At 42.7% G+C, this 26,628-nt stretch overlaps 1 protein-coding gene across 1 annotated transcript in view; it reads right to left on the bottom strand.

Moving 5' to 3' along the window:
* Positions 1-17,585: 17,585 nt before the first annotated feature.
* Positions 17,586-26,628, bottom strand: part of ATOH8 (atonal bHLH transcription factor 8) — a 29,243-nt gene continuing 20,200 nt past the window's right edge. Inside the window, exon 3 of the mRNA XM_084626474.1 lies at positions 17,586-18,941. Within this exon, the coding sequence (XP_084482600.1) occupies positions 18,936-18,941 (6 nt within the window). The 3' untranslated portion in view covers positions 17,586-18,935. The remainder of the gene's footprint in view (positions 18,942-26,628) is intronic.

Genomic DNA, 26,628 nt, shown 5'->3' with positions numbered 1-26,628 from the left:
TGTGACACCATCCATGCTGCATGGAGAGCTTTCCTGAAAGCAAAGAGAGCGCCTGCGTGAGTTTATAAAAGCTTTTCCACAATGTCTCGGATTGAAACATCCTTTGAACGTGCATCTCACAGAATGTTTTTCAGTGATGTCAAAATAAGCATCAGTCAAGTCAAAGGAATTTGGAACGTATTACATGCACATTTGTGTATAGTTACGAATAGGATTTTAACAGTAGTAGAGACGGGGTCTTCAGAAGTATGGACCCTGGTGCATTCCCCCTTGGCAGATGTAGGCTGAGATAATCAGAACCAGTGCAGAAGGATGGAGCTTCACAGAGGCAGCCATGGCCTCCTACAGATCCCAGAGGATGTGAGCTAGATTCCCAGTCTGTCCCGTATTGGGGGCAAATCCCAGCCTCCGTCCCCAATGGAACAATTCAGGAGTAAACACCAGTTCTGATGTGCTTAGGACACCCAGAACTGTGAGCTTCTGTTACCGCTGTGACTTAGCAAGAGCTAGAGATTTGCTACAGCCAAGCTATGTGTCAGCTCTCTGACACTGCTGGCAAGGCAGGCAGGCTGATAACTCCTCAGGACTCTGCCTGTCCAAACCTTGCCCTGCAGGTAACGACCAGTGAAACCCAGTTCCTGAGCTCCCCAGAGACAACTCCCTGCAGTGTCTAGACCCTCCCAGGGGATGCTCATGGAAATTATGTTCCCTGCCTCCAAAGAAGCAGAGCACACCCCCGCTGGTGGGTTTAGCTGAAGGCTCACACTTCACTTTCATACACAGCACTGAGACAGTTTTGGAATACAAGAAGAATATGGTTATTGAAAAGAACAGAGATTTAAGTGATACTGAGTATCAGGAACTCAGCTGCCTCTGAGCTCGGTTTGCCTAGCGACCCCTTGAAATCGGCTGCGCCCAATAATGCCTCACTAAGTCACTGTGCTCCCTGAGCAGTCAGAAAAGCCACCAGATCCCCATTTAAGCCCTGTAGCAACCACAGAGTAGTGGCTGCTCAATGCCTGCAGCTGTGCCAGCCCTGCTTCTTGTCTAGCCCTTGCCTCAACCCTTCCCTGTTCTGCTCCAGCCCTAGTTCTTGCCTATCTTTGAACTCCTGGCTCCGAGCATTGGCTCATCCCCTGACCGTGCCTCCGGTCCTGCCCGCTGAGTCTGCTCTGACCACTAGGCCAGACTTCTGCTCCAACCACTAGGTCTCACTGCCCACATCTCGGTGTGTGACACTCAGCAAGAGAAAAACAAAACAAAATAAAACACGCTTTCCAGTGACTAAAACGTAATCTTAGGAAGTTACAATCTTTGCCTGAGCAGTTTTCTTACTTACATCAAGTTACCAGCATCCCTAGCCCGCCGGGGTAAGGGATCCAACTTTCCCAGGCTGGAAGGGTCCTGTGCCATGTGTTCCCTCGGTGATGGATAAGTTGATTAAAAAGAGCAGAGATTTTCCTCCTCCTATACTACACAAAGTCCATTACCTCTGCCTCAAGAGCCAGGAAGGCTTGCTGGGGTGCAGATTCTGTTCCCCGGTATGATTGTTAAATGTTCTTCTCCGCTGCTTGTTGAGCTTGTTGGCTTTGTTCGCCTTATATGTAAATGTACTTTCATTGTCCTCTGTCTGTAACCAAACTGGTGAATCCACATTCCTTTGTCTAGGGTGGGGTGGGTTCATGCTCTGCCTCCCAAACATATTTTAAGAACATATTTCCAGCACACATCTGTGACTATTTGTACGCAACCCCTACGTACATCACACAATGATTTTCAGGACCAGCGTGTCACCAGTTTACATCTGATAACGCCTTACATGATGCCTTTGAGATACATATGACAACAGCATGTTGGGTCAGCGAGTGTGTCGAGCCTGAGGTGAGTTACAGTAGGTGGGCCCCTCTGCCAGTTGGCATTGAGGGGCTCCCAGGATCACAATGCCATAAGAGAAACCTTAACTGCTGGTGCTGCTTTCTTTCTTTGTATCACCATGCTGTCTAGGATCCTATCCATGGGCCAGGAACCCACAGGAGGGGGATTTCCAGGCCCTGAATTTTGCTAATAAGAGGGCAGACGGACAAACAATCTCAGCCATGCAATCACTACTGATAGCACAGTGAAGAATGGACGGACTGATCTTTTGAGTTCAGTAGGACTATTCACCTGAGTAAGCATTAATTCCATGAGTAAGAGTCTGCAGGCTTAGGCCATGGATGGAATTATCAGGCTTCCAGCTATTTGCAATGGGTCTTCCAGATCCTTTGTGAAGTTAGCAAGGTTGTACTGTGCGTGCAGTGTGACGCTATGCAGATACAAGTTTGACAACTTTCAATTTCATGAGTCTTGTGCAAGTAAAATATTATCCACAAAAGCTGCATTCATATAGGGTTTTTTGAATAATTTACATCTTTTTAAGGAAGAAAAGGTTAAGAAAGGAACTAGTGGATTTATCTGACTGTGATGGTTGCATTTGGTTGGTAATATGTTATTTAGATTGTAAGCTCTTTGAGGCAGGGACTGTTTTTGTTTTGTGTTTGTACAGCGCCTAGCACAATGGAGTCCTAGTTTATGACTGGGGCTCCTAAGCGCTATGGTAATACCAATAATTAATCATCATCATAATTATCTGCTTTGTTAAATAGTTAATGCTAATAAAAAGTTTGAACTCAGAACAAAAAATATATAGTTTGCATGGTTTGGGATTGTGTCCCTCATTATAGAACATAGGAAACTGAATAGACAGAGATAGAGCTGAAAGGTTTCAAGAGGTGCCAGTCCTCTTCTGATATTTTCTGATAGGAAAATAAGTGACTTAGAGTTAGCAAGATAGTATTAAAAATATATTTATACAAAGCCAAACCATTCTTCCTTCCTCGAACACATTCTTTGCTCCCTGGCACTGAGCACTACCTATGTTTTCAAAACAGTCTTTACCGGCTCTCTAAAATCACAGGCAGGCACAATTTTTCAGTTCTAGTATTTTGAACATGCTAACCCTCAGATTCATGCTCCTAAATCCTACCAAATGTAGCTTGAAGGCATTCACATGTGAAGACCTTTGCACCACTCCAAACTGGAATTGCAGTTTTGGAGGCAGAAGACTGTCACTTATTTCCTGTGCAAGTTGTTTAATCTGTTAGGGAAATTTCAGTTAGTGCTACATGATTGCCTCTTCATTATCTGGGAATAGGGGAGAGTCTGTGAGTGGTGGATAGCTGTCCACTCCTACGTAAACATATCGTGAACTGGTTAGTTACCAGAGCAAAGGAAATCTTCATGATTTTTACATTAAGGATCTAAGGGTTTTTTGGTTTTTTTTAGTTTGTGCTGTTTTAAATGCTTGAAGTGGAAGAACACCTTTCAAGTGTGTCAAGCACATGCTGTCCAGATATATTCAACTACAGGCATCTGAAATCCCCAGATCTATCATTAGCAGGCGGCTCAATTTCCTGACAGACAGCCCCACTGTTTCTTTTAAAAAAACAAATAGTCCATTCCCTTGTTCTTTATTACAAGCCCTCAGTGGTGAAAGATCAGGTTAAGGACTATTTAGAAAAGCTGGACATGCACAAGTCCATGGGTCCAGATCTAATAAATCTGAGGGTGCTGAGGGAATTGACTGATGTGATTGCAGAGTCATTGGCCATTATCCTTGAAAACTTGTGGTGATTGGGAGAGATCCCGGATGATTGGAAAAAGGAAAATATAGGGCCCATCTTTAAAAAGGGAAGGAGACCCGGGAACTACAGACCGGTCAGCCTCACCTCAGTACCTGGGAAAATTATGGAGAAGGTCCTCAAGGAATCCATTTTGAAGCACTTGGAGGAGAGGAAGGTGATCAGGAACAGTCAACTTGGATTCACCAAGAGCAAGTCATGCCTGACCAACCTGATTGCCTTTTATGATGAGATAACTGGCTCTGTGGATATGGGGAAAGCAGGGGACGTGATATAAGTTGACTTTAGCAAAGCTTTTGATGCCGTCTCCCACAGTATTCTTGCCAGCAAGTTAAAGAAGTATGGATTGGATGAATGGAGGTGGATAGAAAGCTGGCTAGATTGTTGGGCTCAACGGGTAGTGATGAACAGCTCGATGTCTAATTGGCAACCAGTATCAAGCGGAATACCCAGGGGTCAGTCCTGGGGCCGGTTTTGTTCAACATCTTTATTAACGATCTGGATGATGGGATGGATTGCACCCTCAGCAAGTTCGCAGATGACACTAAGCTGGGGGGAGTGGTAGATACACTGGAGGGTAGGGATAGGGTCCGGAGTGATCTAGACAAATTGTAGGATTGGGCCAAAAGAAATCTGATGGGGTTCAAGAAGGACAAGTGCAGAGTCCTGCACTTAGGACGAAAGAATCCCATGTACTGCTACAGGCTGGGGACCGCCTGGCTAAGCAGCAGTTCTGCAGAAAAGGACCTGGGGATTACTGTGGATGAGAAGCTGGATATGAGTCAGAAGTGTGCCCTTGTTGCCAAGAAGGCTAATGGCATACTGGGCTGCATTAGCAGGAGCATTGCCAGCAGATCAAGGGAAGTGATTATTCCCCTCTATTGGGCACTGGTGAGGCCACATCTGGAATATTGCATCCAGTTTTGGGCCCTCCAGTACAGAAAGGATGTGGATACATTGGAGAGAGTCCAGCGAAGAGCAATGAAATGAAAATGATCAGGGGGTTGGGGCACGTGACTTAAGAGGAGAGGCTGAGGGAACTGGGCTTGTTTAGTCTCCAGAAGAGAAGAGTGTGGGGGGGAGAGGGATTTGATAGCAGCCTTCAACTATCTGCAGAGGGGTTCCAAAGAGAATGGACCTCGACTGTTCTCAGTGGTGGCAGATGACAGAACAAGGAGCAATGGTCTCAAGTTGCAATGGGGGAGGTCGAGGTTGGATATTAGGAAACACTATTTCACTAGAAGGGTTGTGAAGCACTGGAATGGGTTACCTAAGGAGGTGGTGGAATCTCCATCCTTAGAGGTTCTTAAGGCCCGGCTTGACAAAGCCCTAGCTGGGATGATTTAGTTTGTGTTGGTCCTGCTTTGAGCAGGGGATTGGACTAGAATACCCTCTGACGTCTCTTCCAACCCTAATCTTCTATGATTCAATGATTATTGATGGTTGATTCTTAATTTATTTGAGGCGATGGCATCTGTACTGTAGGTGTGTAAATGCACATAATCCGCTGAATTCAGTTCAGATATGAAATGGTACCATCCCTGCGTTTAATATACATATATATGCTACATTATCCACAACTAATTATTATCTGCAACCACATCTGAAGTTAAACAGCACACAGCAAGGTAACGTCTCAGTTTAAGACAGGAAGTAACAAATTCTGCACGTAGTTGAAATAGCAGGAGGGATATATAGTTTAATTCTTAGACTAAAGGAAAAACTTCCACCATTTAACTGTAAATGCACTAAGAGTTACCCATAAAGGTCTGTTTATTTAAGCACCAGTTCTGCATACACTTATGCATGTGCTTTAACTTTATGCATGTTAGAAGTCCCTTTGATTTCAGCAAGATTACTCACAGGCATAAGTGTTTGCAGGATCAAGACCTTAGAGACTGATATGCACTTGATAGATAGCAATGACTCCAGTGGTGTAAATATATTTTCCAGTGCATGACAGGAGCTTTTAGCAGTTTGTTGGTAAAGCGTAGTGTCCATGTAGTTTATTGATAAACCTCATGGCCAAACTGTGCTCTCCCTTTCACTGACCACTGTACATCTGGAGAAACACCACTGAGATCAGTCAGAGTTTATCTGGATTTACACAAGTGTGTCTGAGAGGAGAATTTGGCCCTGAGTACCTGGGCAACTTTCATATCTATTCAGGGGACACCATCACAGGGCCTAATAACATCAGCCACACTATCAGAGGCTCGTTCACCTGCACATCCACCAATGTGATATATGCCATCATGTGCCAGCAATGCCCCTCTGCCATGTACATTGGTCAAACTGGACAGTCTCTACGTAAAAGAATAAATGGACACAAATCAGATGTCAAGAATTATAACATTCATAAACCAGTCGGAGAACACTTCAATCTCTCTGATCACGCAATCACAGACATGAAGGTCGCTATCTTAAAACAAAAAAACTTCAAATCCAGACTCCAGCGAGAAACTGCTGAATTGGAATTCATTTGCAAATTGGATACTATTAATTTAGGCTTAAATAGAGACTGGGAGTGGCTAAGTCATTATGCAAGGTAGCCTGTTTCCTCTTGTTTTTTCCTAACCCCCCCCCCCCCCCAGATGTTCTGGTTTAACTTGGATTTAAACTTGAAGAGTGGTCAGTTTGGATGAGCTATTACCAGCAGGAGAGTGAGTTTGTGTGTGTATGAGGGTGGGGGGGATGTGAGAAAACCTGGATTTGTGCAGGAAATAGCCCAACTTGATTGTCATGCACATTGTGTAAAGAGTTGTCACTTTGGATGGGCTATCACCAGCAGGAGAGTGAATTTGTGTGTGGGGGGGGTGGAGGGTGAGAAAACCTGGATTTGTGCTGGAAATGGCCCACCTGATGATCACTTTAGATAAGCTATTACCAGCAGGACAGTGGGGTGGGAGGAGGTATTGTTTCATATTCTCTGTGTATATATAAAGTCTGCTGCAGTTTCCACGGTATGCATCCGATGAAGTGAGCTGTAGCTCACGAAAGCTCATGCTCAAATAAATTGGTTAGTCTCTAAGGTGCCACAAGTCCTCCTTTTCTTTTTGGGCAACTTTGGTCACTCTTAAAGTCACATTAAGATCCTTGGATGATATCAGTAACTATACTTTGCAGCTAATGAAACAAAAATATAACTAGGAGACGTCTACCTTTTAAACTGCTGCCTGACATAACTGGAGAGATATGCCAAAGACTCCATAGAAGTCCGTTAGGGACTTTGCTATTGTTATTGATTTTTATATGGAAGGTTCCCAGGTACTATGGTGATGGGTGGCAGGATAGAACTTAGAGAGAGATAGAGTGTCTTGAAAAACTCCCAACTCTTGGACAGAGAGCGTAAATTAAAGTCAGTGCTAATATTTACAACTGATTTACAAAGGCCTGAATACACATTCGGGTTAAATGACCCCAACAGGCTTTCGATCTAGAATTAACATTATAAAATGGTTTCTTTTGGGGATTTTTTTGCTTGTTTTTATTTAATATGGTTATTATGGCTTTTTAATCCTTTGAGGTGGGCTCCTGAGCTTGTGTCACTAGGAGCTAATGCAAAGCAAGGCTTAATGCTAGTGGGGCATCTGTCTCAGGTCCTGCCAGTGTGATAATCACTGAAAGCAACGTTAGCAGAAACATTCCTCAAGTCTAATTCTACCTGGATCACTACCTCTGTCACTCCCCCAGGTCCTGATGCGTGTTTTACTGTCCACTCTCACTCACTGCCTTCCTCTCACCAGTACAGCTATGTAATCAGATGGATTTGGGGCTCTCAAACCACTAGTCTGACGATCAAAGAACAATTTGCCTGTCCCCCTAATAATGGCTATTCTCTGGTAGCGAATGCTCTGGTTGGTCTAGGGGGCCCTGTATGTAGCATAATTTTCTATAATTATCTAAATTTACTCCGTAATCCCAAGGCTATTATATAGGGTATAGATGTGATTATTTATATAACATATTTGGACCTAAGAACAGCATATATATCATTACACAAATCATTCATGTCACCATGCTGATACTTTTTTATAAAGGGTAAGTACATAAATTACTAATCATTACAATACAGTTATATTACAGCTGCAGTGTAATTAGTGCCCCTGTGACATATAAAAGGAATAAATGAACTCTACGTAAAAGCTACAAAGACCACTGAAGTCAGAAATACAGTACTTTAGAGTGTGTGAAACATTCAAATAGTGAAAATCCAGGCAAAATAATATACCCTTACATCATACATAAGTAACTGTATACATCATAATAGTCTCATTGTTCTATTTTGCCCCGCTATCTATTTGTTGTATTTACCTGTTGTGTCTCATCTTACTCTTAAATTGCAAGCAAGTTGGGGCAGGGACTATCTTTTTGTTCTGTGCTTATACAGCACCTAGCATAAAGGGTTTGGCCTGCTACGCGCTACCACAATAGAAATAATAATAATAATAATTAATATACAAACAGCTGTTAGTACAGTCATGTTCTGGCAGCTAATTAGTTCAGTGAGTGACCAAACAAGAAAACAGAGTGGGTTAAATCATGGGTCAGCTCTTCCAGTCTGTCTGGGCTGTGCTTGGCAGAAGATCCACTCTAGATGTGGGGGGAAGGTGGTTTTAAGGCATTTTTATGCTCCCTTGCATCCTGGCGGTGCAGATGCCCATCTGATCCTTGGCAAAGTTAGAGCAGTTTGAGAGAGGCAATGCAGCTGGCATGGGACTTAGGATCTGGCTCTACATGTTGTGAATAAATTACCCAGTGAAAGTAGCAGCCCTTTTATCTGTCTGGGAATTATTTATGAACCAATCCTTATTTCTGCATATGTGCAGATTTGTAAATATTTGCTTCATAATTTATGGAAATAAATGTCAGCCCTTGGGACATTCCAAACCCAGCCACTTAGGCTATTTGTGATGCTTTGCTTGTGCTGGATCACTGACAAACTCATTGATTTCACTGGAGCTAATATGGATTTGTACCAGTGGAAATGAGTGGAGAATTTGGCTCTGAGTCTGTATTCTGTGGCTAGAGACTACCCTAGAGCCATGGAGATACTTGAAAAACACATGAAAATATGGACATGCAATAGAGAAAAATGATGGTTTAAAAACAGAGAGTCTTCAACAGAGTTGTACCAGCAAAGACTTTGGCTCAATGACCGGACTATATGTTGATATCTGCATTATTAATGCAAAAGTAGATTAAAATGGTTTTGAATAGAACAGCTGAAGGACTAGATTTACATTACCTTTCCAATAAATAATGGAGACATATGGGGCCAGCTTTTGCTTTATCACATCAGTATAAATCCAGAGTGACTCCAGGGCCTCTGTGGAGTTGCTTCATATTTATACCAGGAGAATCTGATCCCTTAGATTTTTATGTTACAGGAATTGTAACACTGGTTTCCATTTAACCAGGATTTTATCAAGAAGAATTTGCCAGATCCTCAGCTGGCATAAATGAACAGGGCTCCATAGACAACAATGGAGCTACCCCAGTTTATACCTCTTGAGGATCTGGCCCTCCAATGGTAAAGGAGGATTTGCAAACTAGAAGAAGAATGAAGGATTGTTCTGATTTTGCTCGAATGTGTACCACTTTTACACGGGTGTAACTTGTGTTAATTTTGACAGAATATACGGGTGCAAAGAGTCAGAGGTGGTAACTCAACCCTGTCTCTGTACAGCATTCGCAGTTTTAAACAAGGTTTGGAGTTCTGAGTACAAAGACCTTGGCTTGCTCATTACCATGGTAAACACACTAGAAAATTCATGCCAAAGGTTAGAATTTTATTGACTGAGACACACAACAGGCAAAGAATAAAAAAGAGACAAAAAGCATTGAAACTGAAATTGAGTGAGTACGCAAAGCAAACTTAATTAAAACCTATCAAAGTCTCTTTTTTAGAGCGAGGGAATATTGATTAGAGTCTTTTATTCTGTCAAGCAGTCCTCCTGGGGGGGGAAGAAAGGGTAAGTTCTGCTGTTCAGTTCTCAGATATTACCTCACCCACCTGTCTCTCTCATGTCCTGGGACTGACACAGCTACAACAACCCTGCGTTTAGTTCTCAGTCAGGAATGATAGTCACTTTCCTGCTTTCGACAAAACAGATACAGAAGGGCGAGAAGAGAGAGGACATTAAAAGACAGAGAAATGCGGGTATTGTTGATAGTCTCAGGATACAGGGTGGCTGGTCAGTCACAGATGCTTTGGGCTGGCAGGTTGGCTGAGACACCTGTTTTTCCGGATCTCTTCTTATCTCCCTGGACAGGGACATTATTTAGTTGGTGGGGTCAGGTCCTTCTCCTTCACTAGTTCTTCTCAGGCTGAGCAGGGCTAGTTGGGTTGCTCCATCTCATTGTGCTGGTGCTGTAGCTGATTTCAGAATCAGAGAGAACCGAGAGAGGAAGAAGATGGTGTGGGGAAGGGGGTGGAAAGGGACACATGAGGTATGGGAAAGGCAGAGCAGGATCTCACATGTATCAGGCTGGGGTCCTCACTAATGCAATGTCATAGAATCATAGAATATCGGGGTTGGAAGGGACCTCAGGAGGTCATCTAGTCCAACCCCCTGCTCAAAGCAGGACCAATCCCCAATTTTTGCCCCAGATCCCTAAATGGTCCCCTCAAGGATTGAACTCACAATCCTGGGTTTAACAGGCCAATGCTCAAACCACTGAGCTATCCCTCCCCCTTAATGGTCAGGCATTCCCACTGTCTAGAAGTAGCAGTGGAGACATTCAGGCTCAGGCTGGAGCCCTGGTTCTGAAATCCAGGGAGGGAGAAGGGTATCAGAGCCCAGGCTCCAGCCTGAGCTTGAACAGCTATACGGCTATTTTAGCTCCATAGCGCGAATCCTGTGAGTCTGAGGCCTGATCTACATTACAGGGTTAGATAAGCTCCCTTGTGTCAGCCTAGCCGTAGAAGTGTCTTCACTTAAGTTTGGCTCCTGATTTAGGAATATCACCTCCCCGAGCGGCACAGAGTCACGGTTGATGTAATTAGGTCAGTATAGATGCTGCACTGCATCGACTGTTCCTGGCTTTCAGGTGCCATTCCACAATGTCCCACACTGACAATACAATTGATACAACTGCTCCTGGTGACGACGCGCACCGTCGACACAAATTGCCAAACGTGCACACGCACACAAGTGATTTCATAACTATGGTGGCTGTATGCTGGTGTCAGGTCGACATAACTTTGTAGTGTGTGTACACATGACCTAAGTCAGTTGACTGAGTTTGAGATTTGCTGCGGTGGGTCTTTTTTTGCAGTGTAGGCATATCCTCAGATACCATAGTAATGAGGGTCAGGTAAGTACCTAAGATTAGACTTGACTATGTCAGCTCAGCATGAGGCTGAAGGGAATGAAAAAATCCTATGGAAAGGAGAATGTTGAACACTAGTAGGTGGAGAATATGATTCTTAGTCTGTGTGCACTTTATATATAGATTGTTCTCTGCTTACTGTATTTCATTTTTGATTAATGAACATCAGAGGCTCTGAAATGGGAATTGTTGACATGCAGTATGCACACTGCATTTTCAGAGGTCCATCCACCTGTCTTTCAATCTGAAAGAGTTTGTTCTTTTTTCTATAATATTATTTCTCTCTCTTGGAACTAAAAGTGGTGTCATGCACATTGGAAAACATAATCCCAATGATCCATACAAAATGATGGGATCAAAATTAGCTGTTACCACTCAAGAAGGAGATCTTGGCGTCATTGTGGATGGTTCTCTGAAAACATCTGCTCGATGTGCAGAGGCAGTCAAAAAAGCTAACAGAATGTTAGGAATGATTAGGAAAGGGAGAGACAATAAGACAGAAAATATCATGAACTACATAAATACATAGTATGCCCACACCTTGCATACTGTATGCAGTTCTGGTCAGCCCATCTCAAAAAAGATGTATTAGAATTGGAAAACGTACAGAGAAGGGTAACAAAAATGATTAAGGTTATGGAACAGCTTTCATGTAAGGAGAGGTTAAAAAAGACCGGGACTTTTGAGCTTGGAAAAGAGACGACTATGGGGGAACATGATAGATGTCTATAAAACCATGAATGCTGTGGAGAAAGTGAAAATGAAGTGTTATTTACTCCTTCACATAACAAGAACCAGGGGTCACCCAATGAAATTAATAGGGAGCAGGTTTGAAACAAACAAAAGGAAGTACTTCTTAACACAACACACAGTCAACCTGTGGAACTTGTTGCCAGAGGATGTTGTGAAGGCCAAAAGTATAAAAGAATTAGGTAAGTTCATGGAGGATAGGTCCATCAATGAATATTAGCTAAGATGGTCAGGAAAGCAATCCCATGCTCTGGGTGTCCCTAGCTTCTGATTGCCAGAGGCTGGGAAAGGATGCCAGAAGATGGATCACTCAGTGATTGCATGTGAGGCACATGGCACTGGCCACTGTCGGAAGACAGGGTACTGGGCTAGATGGACCATTGGTCTGACCCAGTATGGCCATTCTTATGTCATGTTTACCATGTGACTATGCAAATAGACACACACAAAGGAATAATGCCTTGATTCTTCTCCTGCATAACCCTATTTACTACAAGGGAGTACCCCTGATTTACACCCCTGTAAAAGAGAGGAGAATCCAGCACTATGTATCAGTTTTTAAAAGGTATTTAAGCACTTAAAGATACAGATAGGCACCTATAGGGATTTTTGCAAATCCCACCAGGCACCAATCAGCACTTTTAGTCATCTAAATACCTTTAAAAATCTGGCCCCAAGTAACTACCTTTTCCAGAACATGTTTAGATGTACAGGACTTTGTCATCACAGATCCCCCAAATTTGGGGTCACACTAAACCACAAAATCCAAGATCTAGCTTTTGAACACCAAAAATGTGGGGCCATTAGGAATTGGAACTGAGCAAATAATTGATTCTGTTTGGTGCAGGGGCTGAACTAAAAATACTGAAATTTTTTGCTTTCTCTCACCAAAATGAAAAACTGGAAAGAAAAAATCACTTTGGATTGAAGAAAATCTTTCATTTACTCCAAAATTAATTGTCTGTTTGTTTTTGTTTTGTTTTGTTTTTGGGTGGTTTTCACCTTTTTGTTGTGTGTATTTTAAAACACAAAGATAGCTCAATTTCTAAAGAAAATGTCATTTCAAAACAAAGTCAAAATGTTTTGATTTGAAGTGGTTGAAACAAAATGTTTCGACTTTTTAAAGAAAGTAGATTTTTCAGCTGAAACTATTTGTTGAATTCAACCCAAATTCGAGAATAGTTTTTGGAAAATTTACTATTTACAAAAACTAATAATAATAGTAATAATAATCACCCAATTCCATTAGGAATCTGAGTTTGGAGTTGGCTAACTATGGAGATGGGGATCATTGGCAAAATTCAGATCTGGGTTTGTATTTCTGAAGTCAGAAGGTTTGGCATTTTCATTTGGGTCCATCCTGAGATAATCCATTTCAATTTGTGGGTTGGTATGTGAAAAGGAAACCAAAGCAAGAATAATAGGATTTTTGACCCCAAAAGCCTAATGCTGCATTTCTTGCATACCTAAAACTCCCTGAACGATGGGTTAAAATGGAACATTGTGAGACTAGTGTAAGGAGGCCTGATTGGACAGAGACAACTGAGTAGGTGGGACAGACTCCCATCTGAGGTAGGGGAGTTAGGCAACAACAGGGCTAGATTTTTGCCCAGCTCTATATGGGTGCCTGGCTTCACGCCAGTTTTCAGGATCACACAGTCACCCTACTAATGTTATAAGGTTTAGTTAGAATTAGGTGGTTCTTAGAGTTGCTGCTTACATACCTTGGTGCTAAGTGTCTTTTATATACATGAGATTAGATAGATGTGCCTCCCTAGACACATTGAATCTGTTTCTCTATGGCCAGATGCTCCAGCCCAAAAGCGTACAGAGGACTAAATCCATCCTAATTTACTGATTTTCTCTGGTCTCAGTGGGGTTGCACAGGGTGTATTGCAAGACATTATTTGCCACTAAACGTCCAGGCCTGTGGCAGCACTAAATTTCTTCTCTATTTGCAGACTTACAAACCCCAAGCATTCAAAAATCATGAGTCAGGATCCCCCAATATGAGATTTAAAAAAATATTCAGGGCTCATTCCATTTGCCATTTAGCTTCATGTTCTTAGGGTGTACTGGGGTCATACTTTTAAGCTTTTCTCTGCAACCATTATGTCTAGAAACTCTTTTAAACAAGAATTGAAAGATGAGCTTTTCACCTAATTATGTCCCTTCAGGGGCTGCGGCTTTAAGAAAACCACAGAATATTGCAAGACCCACGATAATCTCACAAGAGTTTGCAAAACTATATTTGCAACCTGGCGTCCCTTTACTGAGGTTGTCCTTTTTTTTGGGAGGGGGGTGAGGGGGTGAGAGAACCTGGATTTGTGCAGGAAATGGCCCAACTTTATTATCATGCACATTGTGTAAAGAGTTGTCACTTTGGATGGGCTATCACCAGCAGGAGAGTGAATTTGTGTGGGGGGGTGGAGGGTGAGAAAACCTGGATTTGTGCTGGAAATGGCCCACCTGATGATCACTTCGGATAAGCTATTACCAGCAGGACAGTGGGGTGGGAGGAGGTATTTTTTCATATTCTCTGTGTATAAATAAAGTCTGCTGCAGTTTCCACGGCATGCATCCGATGAAGTGAGCTGTAGCTCACGAAAGCTCATGCTCAAATAAATTGGTTAGTTTCTAAGGTGCCACAAGTCCTCCTTTTCTTTTTCTTCATGAGTCATTTTATAGAACTGTTGAAAGAGGATTTCTGTATTGTGGAAGGATTCTTACCTTCAGCCTTATTCTTGTATGTTTGCTTTTACATTATTCTTGAGATACATTGTCTACTAGCACTGTATGGAGTTCCACTGAAGTCAGTAGGATCTCCTGAGATGTAAATCATCCCAGAATATGGGCTATATTCTGCTTTCTGCTCTGCTCTGCTCAATGTAAATCTGGACTAACTCCACTGATTATAATTAGCTACACACCAGTATAGCTGAGATCAAAATTCAGCTTTGTATCTATAGCTGCTGCTAGCATCAGCATCTGGTACAAGACTAGGTAACATCTCAATGAGTTGTTTGTGTCAGAACATTTATTTAACATGTAGGTACAGAAGCTCTCATGGAATGCTGCTGTGTATCCTTTGCTATTGAAACATACAACCTCTGTTTGTTTCACATAGTTTAAGCTCCATTTCACACCCCCTGAAAGCTCATAATGGAGAGATGGAGGTGATAGTGTTGTCACATTTCTAAGACCTGCTTTCATTGTTAAATATCTCTGAAATCTTCATGTTTGCTAATGTCATTCAGAGATCATTTAGACCTGAGTGGTACAGAGCCTGACCAGGGCAGATGCTATCATATCCTGTATGATAAAGGGGTACCGTGTGAACACTTACAAGGTGTGGTGCTTTAAGTACAGATGATGTGTGCTGTTATTGGCATGGCATACCTTACCTTTTGCATTATAGCCCATAACACCCAGGAGGTCAGAATCTGATCTCGGGTACAATATACTGGTGTAAATTTGCAAAAATTCCATTGCCTTTAGTTGAGTTACTGTGCTCTGGATTTACAATGCTGTAACTGAGATCAGAATCTGGCTCCATGAGCCTATAGTGGCTAGACTTAGTAGTCCTGGTGAGCACCACTCTGTGCTGTAGTAAATGCATTTTCAAACTAGAAACCCTTTTGCCTGGATCAGCTCATCATTACTTATTGAACATGTTGCCTCTTTTCATTATGGTCGGTCATGGTCAATTACAGTTGAGCTCTGGCAAATTGTTCATGTGTAAATTAAAAGGACAACAGTGTCGAGGAACAAGTTCAGCTTTAGGGCGCACAAGTAAGCAACCAGGAAACATGCAGCTTTAGGACTATGTTCTGTTCTTTACTTTAAACCCTGCAAATCTCAAGATTTTGTGTAACTGAACCCAAAAATTGAAAATAAAGTCAAGGTTGTGGGAGAGTTCTCTTTTGAAATTCAAATACGCAATGTTTGTATTCCCATTTTTCCTTACCTTCAACTCACGTATTTATTTGGGCTGTTGCAAGGAAAAGTCCACTTGCCAATGGAATTTCCCTTCGGATATGCTCTGCAAGAGTGCATGGGGGTGTTAGGCACGTATGTCATCTCTTAGATCAGCTCACTGAGATAGTGTTAAAAATGTGTAAAAAAAAAAAATGGACTGTTTATATTAAGGCTTTGTCTTCACTGGCACAAAGGTGTCTTTTTTTTACAGAGAGATAACAAACCCTGGGTAGTTATCTCGCATAAAGCACTGGGACCCTTTACCGAGAGGTAGCTAGTCAAGATCAGCACTATACTCCTGCCTATGGGTGACCTTGCCTAATTTACCTCGCAGAAAAAACTCCAGTGCCTTGTCTCCATTATGTTTTTACAGTGGCATAAGTCACACTTGTGTTAGTTATCCCATGGTAAAAACTCACACTCATTCTCAGTGAAGACATGGCTTAGGGCTATCAATATTGCCATATTGCTAACTTTGCTGGCAATAAGAAAAGGAGGACTTGTGGCAATGGTGTTGTAAAGCGGTGGTGTTGGGCAATAACTATTGTAGTTCCCTAGTTTTAGGTAAATTTATCCCATTGAGAGTCCAGAGTAGAGCTGAGTGAACATCTACAAAATATTTTATGGACATTTGAAGACCTGAAATGGCTTTTGTTCTGGCAGTATGCCTTTAGTATTGGCTTTTGGCGAACATTCCTCTGCAGGACTGTATGGCAGGAGCAGCCAATTTAATGTGAGTTGTAGAGAATATTAGAAGAAAGTGAGTTTTGGAATTTGTAAGTCTGAATCCTGATTCTGTGTTCCCCCACGATACCATGTGACCTAGATATCCAACCAGAATGCAGAAGTATAGCTCAGCTTTCGACTCCTGCATACTTGCAGCAAATTGCTCATGCATTCGTTCCTGAAAAAGAACTATTAGCAAGTAATGAATAATGAGTAATTAATAATTATTAATTAACACACCTTACAAAATGGTGAACTGCTTCTGGACAATTTGTGATCAGAAAAGGAAACTAAATTTCTTTAAAAAGTGCCCACCCTGAATCTTTCACACAGCTCTACTCCAGAGCAAACGGAGAACTAGCTGTGCTTCCCCAACGACATCTAAAACAGCCTGGGCTGACTGAGTAAGTCTTATTTCCCACCAGTGGTTCCAAGCCGAATTCTGTGCATTTACCCAAGGAGAGGGCAGGTTTATTGCTAACTGAAGCGGAGTTTGTGACTAGGCCCGAGAGTAAAACTTCCATCAGGACCCGTAGGTACCCACGTTCGCTCATGTGGTGGTGTTCCCTCCTCCCTGCCCCTCAATCCTTCAGTTCCTTCCTGGTTTTCCTATCAGCTCCGTTAATTCACCTCTACTGTACCAAATCCATCAGTTCATACCTCCCCCCACATCTTCCTGGTACCTCTCAGCAGTGGGTTTTCAATGCTGCAGCAGTTCTCTCCAGTATCCCTATAGTGATTGCTGATAACACCCCACTGGAGATTTCTGGTTGGTTGCTCCGCTTCTGGTAGCATTGCTCAAGTATGCTGGGACTCCGAAGCACTGTGCAGGCTCTGGGAGATGTATTTACACCCTTGAATGGGAAGTATCATACAAAAGCCTCAGTCATTTCACCAGGGAATTCTTCCATGCCCGCACTGGAAACCTGCATTCCAGTGAACAAACCCTCTACCCAGTGCTCAGTCACAAAGGGTTAGATGCTCTTCAGGGCGGATACCATGCAGCCACTCAGCCTTCATATACCACCTCCTCAGGGAGCAGTGGGGCCACGAAAGCCCAGAGAGACCTCTTTAAGTTGGTGAGCTCATACAGAAAAATAAACGGACGGCAACTCATGAGTTCAGGATTTTGTATTGATATCAGGTCAACAGTTTAGTAGCACAGAGTCTGATCTCCCCTCTGCACACACACATAATTCCTGCTGAGGCTGCTAAGAGTTACATGTTCATATAACGAAGAGAAGAGACCCCCTACCCCACCCAACTCCAGACATACACACACACACAGGGCCAGGCTGAGATCTGTTACACTGGAGTAAATCAAACATAAGTAAACCTGATTTACACTAGTGTAACAGATCTGAATCTGTCCCCTGAGGTATAACCTTTACCCTTAAGTGAAAACAAAATATGTTAATCTCCTTTCTTTACAAACCCATATTCTTTTACTCTGACACTGAATTCTGTCCTCCATCACTAGCAGATGTCTTGCATATGAACTGCATTACCTATAAAGTTTGCTTACTCCAAGCAAATGGTTCTTAATTTTTTTACTTCAATTTGAAGCGAAAAATACAGTATAGGATTCAAATGCCTTTGCATTACATGGGTTTTTAACTACTTAAAAAAAAACAGCCAAAAATGACTTCACAAAACCGAAACAAAACTACTGAATTGTTTTGCTACACACCATGCTGCCTATCTGAACTGTCTTATTGATTTTTTTTTATTGCTTTATGTGGCACTTTTTATTTATATATTTATATTTAAAAAGCATAGATCTGGTTTCAGCTCTCACTTTGTGTCAGTATTTCTACCCTATGCACATGTTTCCCAGCAGGAAGAAAACCAGGTAATTGCCAAAGAAGTAGATCAATGAAATCGCTGAGAGAAAGAGAGATCAACTCTGGAGCAAGTGTTGGTGTGTCCTGGCTTTTTCCGGCTGTGAATGCTGGTTCCGGGGCTGCAAGTAGATAGATATGAACAGGAGGAAAAAAAAAAAAGAGGAAACTTTTACAGAAGGATTCAGAAATTCAGATTTGTCACTGATTAAACTGGCCCACTCAACATTACCTAAACGGAATTTCTGAGTTTTCTTTGACTCAAGGATTTAACGTTTAAGGCAAAACTAGACGCAGTGTAGAAGCTCCATCAAGTCTTTGGCACAACAGCAACAACAACAACAACAAAATGACTGTACAACATGAGCCGAGAGGGTAACATTTCCCAGTTAAGCAAAGGGAAAAGTGCTAAATAAATTGCACATACTAAAAGGTGGCTGGCTTTTAAAAAAAAAAAGGCATCTCCATTTTTTTTCCCCCAGAGATTGAGAAAGTCCCACTGCCAACTGTCGTCTTGAAAAGGGGTCTTTGCAAAAAGCTGCAGTTTTCATCTGGATCATGCATCCTTTGCCAAGAATGGATGGAACTCTGGCTGGAAAGTCTTCTGAATCATCCCTCCTGGTTTTTACTCCTGGAAAGAAATGATACATCACAGTGGTAAACATATTGGTGAGTGGGGAATTCTTTCAATGACACCAGGTGCTTGTTCTTTAAAGGCCCAATACTATGTCTATAAAAGTCCATGGCAGTGTTCCTCCCATTTACTTCAGTGGGGTGGGATCAGGGTTAATTGCTCTGAGAAGGAAAGGTTAGGTGAGCTCAGCAGACCCTGAATGATATGGTGTCCCAAGGACGGAGGCACAGAACATTAAGGGCCGGATTCTGCTACCACTATTCCCGATGAGTAGCATCTTACTGGGCAGGGCGTCCCCTTGAAATCTGTGGGGCAGATGGTGAATCCCAAGGTCACACTATCAAGCGGTCATCCTCGGTGGAGCCCCCGGCTCTCGCTGACTTCAAAGCTTCATTGTGAGTACGGAGTTTGCAGGACATTTCACAGAGTGACATACTACTCAGAGAGAGCCAGGGTGGCAGAATCATGCTTGGATCAGATCCTTGTTGAGCTGGTTCAAGTTTTTCACAAGACTTTTTTTTTTAATGAAAAATGACCTTTAAAAAAAAAACTTTTCCATGAAAAGTTTCTTTTTTTTAAGCTTTGATTTTTCACCAAAAAGAGTAAAACTATTTTTTACATATTTTGTTTTTCCCTTCTTTTCCCCTGCCTTTCTAGTGGCAAAATGGGAAAAGGGGGGAAATGAGGAAAAAGGGAAGCGAAAAGAGGAGCCCCCTCCTCCCAGGAAACTGAAAAATGTTGGGGAAAATGGGTTTAGATTTTTTTGCAAAATATACTTCTTTTTTCATGCAGCTCTCTTGATTCCCCCCCACTCGTCAATGCTTCTACCCCCCCATCTCCTTCCCTTCTTCCCTCCAACCTTTCTTTCCTCCTATAAATCTCATTCTCTTCTCCTCCACAAATCCTCTCCATCTCTTCTTTCTCCTTCCTGACCACTGTACTTAGAGTGGCAAGCCCCAAAGTCCCATGGTAAAATGCAGGGATGTCTTGCCAATTGTATTTGTCACTTTCACATGCACAAACTAGGGGTTCCCCTTGGCCATGTGCCAGATGGGTCCCCAAAAGCAAATTTATACTGAAAATGAGAATTTATTTGCAAATCATCAAATTGTAGACGCTCAGATACCACAGTGATGGGCGAGGCCTAAGAACTTGGCTAGAACAGAACAGAATGGAGTAGGACAGGCATCTTGAAGAGTGAGTGTGTGTGTGTTTTTAGGGAGGGACTGTGGCAAAGGATAAAGGTGCTGAATCCAGCTACAGCTGCTAAAAGCTGAAGTGATTGTAAATACAAAACTCATATTTGAAAAGCCTTGTGAATTTTCAAAGACCTCTCGGGATCTGTTTTAAGTTTCAGAAGTTGACCACGGATTTATAAATGGAAGGGAAACTAAATGGGACAACTTGGATTTGTGCGACAGAGTGACTTGAGTTACTGCATTCACCTTTGTGGTCGGCGTGCTTTCTGGCCTTCAGAAGTCAAATGTCCCCCTTGCGTTCGTTTGAGCATAAATCTGTTAATCACATGAGTGACAGACCTAGTTTGGGAATTTGCACTCCGCTGTGGGATGTCACTGCAATACTTCTTTACTGCATCACAATACACAGAACTCAGAGCTGTGGTTTCAAACATAGAGAAGTCGCTCACAAACCCAATGCAGAATACCCACTAAGCGTTTCCAAACAAATTTTAGTACAACTGAGACCTTTTGTTACTCCCAGTGATTCAGGCTCCTAAATTCCATTTTCAAAAGCATCTTTGGCACTTAAAGGCCAGATTCACAATGGTAATGGGTGCCTAACTGCCTCTTTAGGTGCCTATGTCTAGCATTTAGGCACCACGGACGTTCTCAAAACCACCACTTAGCTGCCACCTACCTCTGTAGACACCTAAGTTTCTTCTGATGGGCATGTGCAAAGCCACCTAAGATCTGATGATGACAAGCAGCTCAGCCAAAGCACAAGTAGGATTCTCTTACTGTGTGTCCCCCTGCATATCTCACCAGCAGAGCCTGATCCTGAAGGAGATCTCGGAGCATGCTGACAGTTGATGTGTCACACTGAATATCCAATAGCCTAGTAGTTAGGGCACTTGCTTGGGCTGTGGGAAACCCATGTTTGAATCCCCACTCTGCCAGATATGGAGCAGGGACTTAAGTTTGATTCTCCCACACCCTATGTGAATGCCCTAATCACTGGGTGTATAGTCAATCTCTCACTGAGATGCCTTTGAAAATTCCACTAGCTGCCCATCTTCAGATTTACAAATTCATTCTGGCCCTAAGTCAGTTTTAAAAACGGGACTTTGGATCCCAAGTCACTGAAGCACTTTTGAAAATTTTACCTTGAGAGTTAGTGATGAGAAATAAAAAAACCCATAAGAACAGCTGCGGTGGGTCAGACCAATGCTCCATCTAACCCAGAATCTGGTCTTCTGACAGTGGCCAGTTCCAGATGCTTCAAAGGCAATTATTGAGTGATCCAGCCCCTGATGTCCAGTCCCAGCTTCTGGCAGTCAGAGGTTTAGGGATACCCAGAGCATGGAGTCTGGATCCAGGCTTTTAATATAGCCCATTATAGAGCTACAGGCCAATTGCAAAAATTAGATTGTCTGGGTTCAGATTGTGAAAACTCTCATATTCCAGAGTTCTGGTCAGTTGCATCTCTATTCAAAATGTTTAACAAAGCCATCACATAAATGCAATTAAATTATTCCCAATACGCATTTGTTTGTTTTCTACACTGAAAAAAGAAACAGATGCCTCCCTAAAGTTCTTTAGGGCAATGAAAACACAAAGAAATAGGAGAAATTACTCAGTCAAAACATTCTTTTAACAGATTAAATGGTAACATCGAGAGCTCAGAGTGAAAATGTTTTTGGTGCCACTCAAAATGTTTTTTAGTTCTTGATGAGAATGAAAATGTAAGGATTTGACTAGGGAGAGGCAGGATCTCTTATTTTAGCAATGATGAGCTCAGTTTTTCAAACCTGGGTCTCCAGTTTGGGATTTGAGCACTCACCTCAACATGGAGATGCTTACATTGGTTCTTATGGCACCTAAATGCTGATTTGAGTAACACAATGTAGAACAAGTGCCCCGAATTAGTTTTGGAAATCTGAAAGCTGTGATCTGAGCTTTTGAATAAATTAGTATTTGCTGGCAGAAGGACAGGCAGACCATTGTATTTACCTTAAACTATTTGGTAGGAAAATTACCTCTTATTCTGTGTTTGTTAAATATCAAGACATTTTATGACACATATAAATAAATATTATTATTAATAATTACCACAACAACATTTGGTTGTTTAAAGACTGCTTCATTTCTTATGGAATCAAAACATAAAACAGGAAAGGGGGCGAGGAAACCCTGGAGAAATGAACTGCCTCAGTAATGGACAGTAGAAAAATAGATTATCTTTGAGTCCCATGCTGTAACCTGTAAACAGCAATCTTAGTAAGACAGACCTTTGCCATTGCAGAAATAAATTATCTAGAAATAATCTTTGGAGAAACCAAAAGGGAACAAAGTAGGGAACCTTGCTGCCTGGACATTAGAGGCATTCAGCTTGGAAACAAGCCTGCGGGACTGGCAGCCTCAGATCCTAGTCCAAAACCTGGTGAAGTCAATGGAAAGACTCCTTGTGGTTTCAGAGGGCTTTGGATTGCTCAATTTTGTGAATTAGTAAACAAATTGGGATCATAACAGGTTCTGCGTTAATTTGTTTTGACCCACTGTCCTTTATAGATTACTACGTAATGCACCATCAATAGATGTTGTGCAATGCTGCTTTAGTAATAGGAGATCTCGTTGCAAATCTTTACTATGAAATCTTCTGCTGAGAGGCATGGAAGGCCAGCGATATTTATGTGCAAATGAATGGATTAGCCAAGTGCAGATAAATTACGTTGTGTATTCAAAAGGAAGGCATCCTATGTGATTTGACGTTGTAGGATCTTTGTTGGTTACACTGGCATTCCACTGATTCAGTGTAGCTACTCCTCATTTGCACTGGTCTAAGTCAGAATAGAATCAGCCTCATTTGTTTCCCAGCCCCCCTCTCGTCTCACAGTAGTCAGAAAATTCTAAGGCTGATTTAATTAATAATAATAAAAAAACTCACATGGAAGTCCCCTAATTCTTGAACTTGACAATTTGACTAATGACCTTAGCCAATGGGCATCATTGGGAAGCATTTCAAATGAAGTGGTTTCAATAGACCAAGACGCCTGCGGAATCTGGTCGGTTTGTGTTCATTAACTTCCACATAAATGAGGGCCAAATCCTAGACCCAGTGCACAGTCTCTGTACAAGGGATGTGTGTGGAGGAGATACGTGTAGAGGTCATGGGAGAATCCTCCACACCAGGCTGTGGAACCTACAGCTACAGGAGACCATGCAGCTGCTGTATTCTCTCTTAAGCAGGGATATTGGGGTTCTTTGCTAGATCTACATAGATCACCACCCTTGCTCTTGTCTATCCTCCACTGGTCATCGGGTCAGCCTGAGGAACTGTGCTTATTGACACTTGGGGTATGTATGCGGGCTCTCCACATCCTGTCTCTTATGCAGTGGAAAGACTCCAGTGCTAGCCTTCTGCTCAACATCATTGCATCTTGAGTTGTTGATGGAGCAGAAGGGATGTGATCTTGAAACCCCACTGGGCCAGTGCAAATGTGAGGAGTGCAGCAATGGAATCCATAGAGATATGCTGGAGCCCTGAGAATCCACTGCCGGTGAAGGGCAGAAGGGCTGGTGAACCCACTTAGACTGCCAGTAGTCTCCACCCCCTTACTGCCCCTCTTCCACAGACAGCAAGATCAATGGTGGCAACTGGGCTCACTTACAGCATCCAGGTGGTAGACCAGCTCCAGACAGAAGAACTGCTGGAGCATCTTAAGATAATGCTGGCTTGTAGCAATAGCATGGGTTATGCTGCATCCTCTTGGAGTGCCTGCTCTTTAGCGTTATCCCCTTTGGCACTTATACTGCTCCAAATTGTAGGTTTATCAAAAATGCATGATTGCCATGCAAGGGCTGGTGGTGGCTAGTTACTGGGGGGTGCACATCATTGTGTGTAGCTGCCTGGTCTCTCTACCTAATTCAGATGGCCGTTTTGTTCCTGGCTGTGCTGCACAATAGATGAGGGTGTAACACTTTAGACAGTGGAGCCTGGGCTGTCCTGAGGTGTCTTGGGATGGCTGAAAGTTTTGAATTGTGTGGGACTGGGATGGTGAGGAGATGGTGAGGAGAGCCAGCTCAGGGTTTCTGTAGACGGCTAGGAGAAGTTCCCCATGCCAAAGTGGACAATTCCTCTTCTTGTCATGCTAAGCTGCTAACCTCAGGGAAGCAGAGTGGCTATTTTTAAAAAGCAACCTCTGCTTTACTCAAACAAGAGAAAATGGGAGCCTGAACCTTACTTACCAGAAACCCCAAGGCATCATGAACCGCCACTGAAGAAATGGAGTTCAGATGATCAAGACTTCACTACACCTGGTATTTAGCAATGTGACTGCTGATACGTGTTACAATCATCAATACCCTGAGTTTACTGTCAGAACAGCAATCATCTTCAGAAATCTATACAATTCGTGTGATAGATCTTCAAGGGCTTTACACTGGGGCTGTGTCTCCGTAATAGTCCTAATGCATCACATCACAGTATCTGAGAACAATTCATCTCTAAGCAAAATGTTTCAGCACCATACAACCGGTGCCTTGCGCTAGCTATTCCTTTTATGCTAGAAAATCACCACTCGTTTGTCCCAGGAGTGGGGGTAGGGAGGCTGCAGAAAATGCTGCCTAGAAATTGGAACAGAATTAAATGTTGCATAAATTAGTGCTGGATTCTGCAAAGGAAAAATTAAGTGGCATTAGAGCACGGCAAGAAAATCACTAGATCTGTATATATCTGTACATCGTGATTTTCTTGCTGTATATAATTTCAACATGATGATAGTATAATATAGCTACATTTTATTTTTAAGTCCGCATATACATAGATACAATTGTAATTATATATATATATATATATTTAGTTTCTAATTTTTAACTGTATGTGTACACACATATATAGGGAATTAAAAATAAGAAGCTAAATTCCGGCAGAAAACTTTTTTATTGAGCTCCAACTGTTCTGCTGTTGTTCATAACCCAGTTTCCTTTCTCACAAAGAGACCTTTCGCATGGTTTTTCCTTCTGCCTCTATAACAGCTGCTCTCAGTGTTGTATCCTGAGTGATGATGAGGTTCTGAAAGTGTTTTTTTGGAACAGATGGCCAGGAGAGAGCTGGGGAATGTGCCAGCAGAAAGCTGGGGAATGTGCCAAATCCTGCAGTGACTGAGTGCTTTGGGTTCCAGCTCGCGTGCCTTTCCCCTGCCCTCTGCCCTAAGTGGCGCCAGCAGGACTTCCCAACTAGCACTCTGAACATCTGGAGTCTGCGACTGCCAGGAGAGAGAGGCGGGGGGAAGGCGGGGGGGGGGACCCTCCCTGCTCCAGCTTAGCTTCCATGTACTCAACGACGTTACTGACTAACAGAACAACTAATCAAAAACAAAGAAGAGGGGGAGGGAAAGAAAAAAGAACCTTGCAAGCTAAACAGCTGCAGCTGCACAGAAAAGCAAACTTACCCACTGCATTGGGTTAGCAGCTAACAGTCTATTCAGAAAGGTAACGAAACAAGCATCGTTCCAAAAGTTTGAGCGTGTGGTGGCGGTGGAGCTTGGATGCGAGGGGTAGCCCACCCAGCATCGTGTGGTGAATTAGCTGAGTGGGATACTTAGTGAGGTGCCATGGAGAGGCTGGCCTAGGGGAATGCCACAGCTGCTGTGTGTGCCATGGAGCCGTGCTCAAGGGTAGGGATGAAAGAGGGTTTGGAGTGAAGCCTGGAGAGAAGGCAGCAGTATGGCTGGTGTATCCACAACTTCGGAGATCCACTGGTCAAATCCTCTTGCAGAGGCAGCAGCCATCGCACAGATCATGAGCTGTAACAGCAGCTGGGTTAGTGCTCTGTGGCCTGAGATGAGGATATGGCCCCCATGAAGTCTCTTGTGCAAAGCCATTTACTCAGACTTTATGTCCCAGGCATGGCCTGTTTGTAGGGATGAGTGGGGGAGGAGGGAAAAGAACAATAAAAAGGATCATTTGTGTTAGTGGCAGAAGAAGGATCCATAATCCAACGTGTGTGGTCGTGACTGTGTAATGAATGAAGCTTGTTTGTATTGTGTGCCACTCTTCTACACAGCAATAGTGTGTGGTTAGCACTCTATCAGGGCCTGATTCAAAGCCCACTGCAATCAGGGGAATCTTTCCATTGACTTCAGTGGGCTTTGGATTGTGTTCTGTAGGTGTGTGGAATGCAACACAATATAGAAAAATATAATATGTGTTCTCGTTTCTGATCCACCCTTTGCTTTTACTTCCACAACACTCACGATAATGCCAACAGAGAGCTCTACCTGTGAATAGAGGACAGGATATATTCCCTATCCCACTGTGTCTATTTCAAAGGAGCTTATTACCCCATCTCTGTAAGATATGGAGTGGGACTCTATGTGCTGAATTCTGCCCATGAATGAGCATCCAGGTCTTCCATTCAGTGGGATTCATGCATGTGTTTTCAAGAGCAGGAGGTGGCTCAAATGATTTATATAACAGATTGAAAGGCAATTTAAAAAAATGAA

Source organism: Lepidochelys olivacea (genome assembly GCF_965140295.1).
Source record: "Lepidochelys olivacea isolate rLepOli2 genome assembly, chromosome: 4".
NCBI classification, from domain to species: Eukaryota; Metazoa; Chordata; order Testudines; family Cheloniidae; genus Lepidochelys; species Lepidochelys olivacea.
The sequence above is the reverse complement of the archived record's forward strand: the minus strand, read 5'-3'. Positions and strand labels throughout refer to the sequence as shown.